General features: G+C 36.3%; 1 protein-coding gene across 5 annotated transcripts in view; it reads right to left on the bottom strand.

The window, feature by feature from the left end:
* LOC104726410 (SNF2 domain-containing protein CLASSY 1-like) overlaps window positions 1-5045 on the bottom strand; it is a 12646-nt gene extending 7601 nt beyond the window's left edge. The window contains exons 1-12 of one of the 5 annotated variants that reach the window (XM_019232892.1): window positions 4831-5045; window positions 4619-4737; window positions 4471-4533; window positions 4299-4376; window positions 3731-3833; window positions 3415-3563; window positions 3052-3169; window positions 2911-2973; window positions 2746-2798; window positions 2426-2517; window positions 294-387; window positions 6-173 (exon numbers count right to left, since the gene is read on the bottom strand). In XM_019232892.1, the coding sequence (XP_019088437.1) occupies window positions 6-173; window positions 294-342 (217 nt within the window). In that variant the 5' untranslated portion in view covers window positions 343-387; window positions 2426-2517; window positions 2746-2798; ... (6 more) ...; window positions 4619-4737; window positions 4831-5045. The other 4 variants (XM_010445273.2, XM_010445275.2, XM_010445274.2 and 1 more) reach the window with 4 other exon arrangements.

The following is a 5386-nucleotide window of genomic DNA, read 5'->3' as shown; positions in this document are numbered from 1 at the left end:
AAAAGATGTACAATCGACCAAAGTGGCCTTTCTTGATCTAAGACGAAGCCTCTGAAATGGTCTTATATCATCCAACACTTGTCCGTTCTCCAAGAGACGCATCGTCATCGCTCCATTCTCGATCCTTAAGTACTCCACGGCCTTCCATGTCCCCGAGCAGAACACCTCGAAAGCTGCCACAACAGACAAAATAGAGCAGATAAGTAAATAAAAACAAGATCTACCAAAGGGTGTGCCTCAATGCAGAACATTTAAGGTAAAATAGGAATCATAAATCTTTCCAAAACACTTACGGCATGGATTTAATGGATGGTCGAAGTCAAAGTAATGCTTTCTCTTCATCTTATTTCCCCTTTAAGGATCACTTCTTGAGCCACATATGATCTCCTGCAATCAATACATGTACTGCTTCAATAGTTTTCATGATGCATACATATCTTCTTCAGGATCAGGCAAGATATATATATGTATTCAACTTTATCTCAAGCACCGACAAAGTCACCACATGTTTATTGCAAAACTCAACCAAACCTAGAACATAAACATGATCAGATAATGTTATGCGCAAAAGCAGCAATCGTTGCAAATTTTCAATAAAATCACTACTAAAAAGGTAAAAAAAAAAGCAGACAAAAAGTTTCGTATAGTATGGTCAACAACAACAACAAGAAAAAGGAAAAAAAGCATGATCGAGCTTTTGGAAAACAAAGCATGATCAGTATCAACAACAAACAAAACCCAGATTGAAAAAACCATAATTTCATGATATGCTAAGCACAAAACCAATCACCTTCAGTGAGTTGATTCCATACAATATAGGGTGATAAGATTGGTAACGGATGGGGAAATTAAAGAGAGAAGAAAATATGATAAATAGAAAAGGACGGCGAAAAGTAGCGAAGAATTCAATACCACAACCACACACACACTCACACAGAATCTTGGGGACTGTGCAACTTTTTCTCCTTTTTGCATGAATTTGCGCAGAATCCATAAAAAGTGAGAGAATAGGAGGGTTTAAGGATAGAGGGTAGTATTGTCATTTCATCTACCTACTTCTTTATATGGGAAATACAATAGACGGCTGCGATTTGGTCTGTCTTCTTTACTATCTTTAGATTTTTTTTTTTTTTCAAAACTGATGACACATAGAGAAAAGCCAAGTTGTGTGCATGCCTGCATGGTGGCCTCGTCTGGGTTCCCATTGAGAAACCATTCCACATAAATTCATGAATTTAGCATTAAGTTTTATACTGTATTTGCACCCCACAAAAAAAAAAGAAGAAGTAATTAGTTTCTGTATAAATACAATAAACTAGGTTCTCTTTTATAGTGTATAAGACATGAGTTTCTGGTGTTAAAAGACTAGATGAGTGGCCGATTTTCGCAACAGGATTTAACGAATTTGAAAATTTATGTTTTTTTTTTTTTTGAAAAATATCAAAGTGGTTTGCGAATATAGGTAAGTAAATCAATGAGCGTATTTCTTGGAAAGTACAGTATGTACTTCATAATCCCGGTTTTTTCGTAATGTAAGAAATTACTCGCTAGACATAAAAAAAATCGGATTTTGCATATTTGTAACAAATTAACAATGCTCGTGACAAAAATCCAAATAAAACATGACCTTTTATTAGATTTTCCCAATTCTCAACAAGAACTTTAGGGGTAATAAAAAATTGTAAGAATTTATTATCTATCTTAACATTTTTGGAGTACATTTTTATGTAATCCTTTCTTATCTTTGTATCCAAACAAGTTCCAACTAAATTCTCTACAACCCCTACAACCAAACACAATGATTTCCTTATTTGATAATATTAATTTCCTAAAATCTATCCACCTAATTTAAAGCAGTATGTTAGATTAAAATATAATTCTCTTTTCACTTTTATTTAATCTTATATTTAATTATTTAAATTACAATTTAATACATTAAGTTAATAAAATTTTAGATTTTTTTTAGCATATGATGTGATTTGAATTTTTATAAACGGATATATATTTTAAAAATTATTTTAGAATTTTTGTAACCAAACAATTATAGTCGGATATAGATTATTTCACATTTGAGTTATTTTAATAGATAATGAATATTTATCTTAACCTTTTTAATAATTAATGTGAGAACACACATATATAACAATGTAACATTTATATTAAAACTCAAAGAAACTTGATCTATTTATAATATATTCAATAGTTTTTTAAAAAAAATTGTCCCGTGGTACACCACGGGGTCAAACCTAGTATAGTTCATTATCGTAACCTAGTGGGAAAGCTACTATTCCAGCTAAAGCATATCACTTATGACACAAGAAGACTACCTGACATGATGACATTTAAGTGTATGATACTAGTAAAATAGAAATAAATGAGACACTGCATCGGGGCAAGAAAAAAAACATGCATGAGAAAATCAAACCCGGCACCAGTGACAACATTAGTCATGACATCATAGGTAGCTCGCCGAATATCTCTACTATTGTCCAGTATCAACTTCTTGTACTCACATGTCTGGACAAGCACGACAAAAGTAGCCAAATCAATTGTGGAAAGTGAACCACTGAATGCACTGTAATGTGAGAAACAGAGTGCTCCAAGGCAAAGACTAATTCGAGCCAATTCCAAAAGTGTAAGTGATATCCCCAATCCTGATACTATTACCATATCTATAAAACATCAAACTTAATACAACTTCTAAAGATAAGGGTTTCTTCCATTTATGTAAACTAAGTAACATACCCATTGTGGAATTATTGGCAAAAGTTCCTTGCCTTTCTTTTGCTTAATCGGTTCTGACATGGAAGCAAGAGCTTTAATCAGTTGAAACAAACACATCACAATCAAGAAAACTCAGAAAGAGCAGGTCTTGTAGTTGATTGAATAACCAGGAAAGCCGTTAGTTACCTTTGTTGTAGGGTCTTTCCTTGAAAGCCGTTGCAAGTGTTGGGCAACCTCACTATCCTAATCCTACAATCCCATCCACAAATATGAGAAACTAGCAAACAAGTAGGCAGAAACAAACGAAGAAGGACAGGCAGAACATACCAAGAAGGGAGCAGAATCTTTGTTTGACATAGAAGTTTCGAAGCTAGGGCTACCGACAAATCCGCCAAAACCTACGGCTGCAGCTGCAGAGGCAGACGGCAACAAAGAAGCAGCCAAGCTGTTCAGAAAAAGCTCAATTCAGAACCGCACAACGAAGCATAGACTGGAAAAGACAAGTTTTGATTCAGAATAAATGTTTGCAGAGCCTTTAACAGGTTCGCGATGCAATATATCTAGAAGTGTGACCAACGCCACCAAAGATGACGATATCCTCTGAATTCCACGGAAAATAAGACATTGGAAAAGATTACCCAAAGAAAGAAAAATTGCACAGTAGCATGAAGAATCACTGAGATGAAGTACCTGCTGGTACATTTCTTCTAATTCATCTGAAGCAAGTGCTTTATCAGATAAATTTTGGGGTGTAAGTATTTTTACTCCAGATAAGCAAAAATCTCAGCTGAACATAAATTCAAGGCGTGCAATCTCTTTTCCTGTGCAGGGAATGCTGCCTATTTGAACATTAGACAGCTAAATGAAAATCTGAATATTAATGCTATAAAAGAACTAAGGTTACTAATCTAATAATAAGACAAGAGAGTTTATCATAGAAAGTGTGCATCCAAACATTAAAAAAAAACCTCCACCAAGAAAACTGAATTAGGAAACGAGAGCCAACCTGCAAAGACGACTTTGCTGCTTGAGAAACTTAAGATGCCAAGTCAAACTGTGAAAACCACCAGGGCCCCATTATAGACTTAAGATGAGGTGCTAAATCTCTCCTGTAACACGTAAGAAACTAAGAATTAATACAGAATACAAAAACATAGAGGGACAAGGCATAATACCGAAGCATTGACATGCATGCTAAGAAAATATCAAGACACATTCCCTATATGACACGCTCAATATAGACAAAGCTTCTACAGCACTTAGCAACTAACGAATCATTCCGACAATATAATGATGATATATTTGATGCAGAGTTTGGGAGAACCTCAAAGCTAAATCATATTACTCAAATGACGTCATGCGTAAGCTAAATATTGAGCAACCGAATGCACTGCAACGTGAGAAAGATAGTGAGCAACATGCTACAAGGAAAAGGCTAATTTGAGCTAATTCCATCAGCGTGATTGATATTCCCTATCTTCAACATCGAATTTAATACAACTTCTGAAGATAAGGATTTCTTCCTTTTTAAAGAAAATATTCATCCCTAGTATGTAAAAAAACGAAACATATACCCATTGTGGGATCATGGGCAAGAGTTCCTTGCCTTTCTTTTGCTTAATCAGTTCTGACAGGGAAGCAAGAGTTTTAATCTGTTGAAACAAACAAAATCACAATGAAGAAAACTCAAGAAATTAAAGCAGGTCTCGTAGTCGACTGAATAACCATGGAAAGCCCGTTAGTTACCTTTGTTGTAGAGTCTTTCCTTGAAAGCCGTTGCAAGTGTTGGGCAACCTCACTATCCAAATCCTACAATCCCATCATATCCACAAATATGAGAAACTGGCAAAAAAAGTAGGCAGAAACAAACGAAGAGGGGACAGGCAGAACATACCAAGAAGAGGAGCAGGGTCTTCGTTTGATACAGAAGTTTCGAATCTAGAGCTACCGACATAGCCGCCAAAACCTACGGCTGCAGCTGCAGAGCCAGATAGCAACAGAGAAGCTGCCAAGCTGTTCAGAAAGCTCAATTTCAGTACCGACCGAACCAACGAAGTATAGACTCGAAAAGATAAAACCGCGAGGAGCGATTGAAGGAATATTCACCTTCTGCTGGAAGGTCGAGCCTTGCTCCTTGCAGAATCTCCTTTGGGCCCGTCTCCCCATCTCGTCCTAGTCTAGACGACTGCGTTGTAGAGGAATAACGCGGGGGAGAGAGAGAGAGAGAGAGAGGTCTTAGCGGTCTAGCAAAGGAGCAAATAGGTGGTACTCTAGTCTGAGTCAAGGTCGTCGGAGAGGGAGCGGTGGCGGTACGGTCGTCGCCGTGGTAGAGAGCTTAGCTGATTGGTCTTGGATTCGCTGAGCCAGGCCCAATTACTTACGGCCCAAGTAGTTCTATTGAACGTAAGAAAAATATATATATATTCAAAATAAAATAAAAAAGACATGAGGTCAAAATTCACTAAATTCCACTATATTTTATTGATCAGACCCCAATCGTCAGAATTACATTTCGTAGCTAAGTTAGTTTTACGGGCTATCCCGTAGTCAGTAGTCACTCTCTGTTTCCCGTTCACATTTGAAATCATGTCAAAACGTGATCATGACATCTATACTTATTTAACAAATCACGTTTAAATAATCACATTTGACATCTATACTT

This window comes from Camelina sativa, chromosome 11 (genome assembly GCF_000633955.1).
Source record: "Camelina sativa cultivar DH55 chromosome 11, Cs, whole genome shotgun sequence".
NCBI classification, from domain to species: Eukaryota; Viridiplantae; Streptophyta; class Magnoliopsida; order Brassicales; family Brassicaceae; genus Camelina; species Camelina sativa.
Note: the sequence above shows the minus strand (reverse complement) of the source record. Positions and strands in the feature narration are given on the sequence as shown.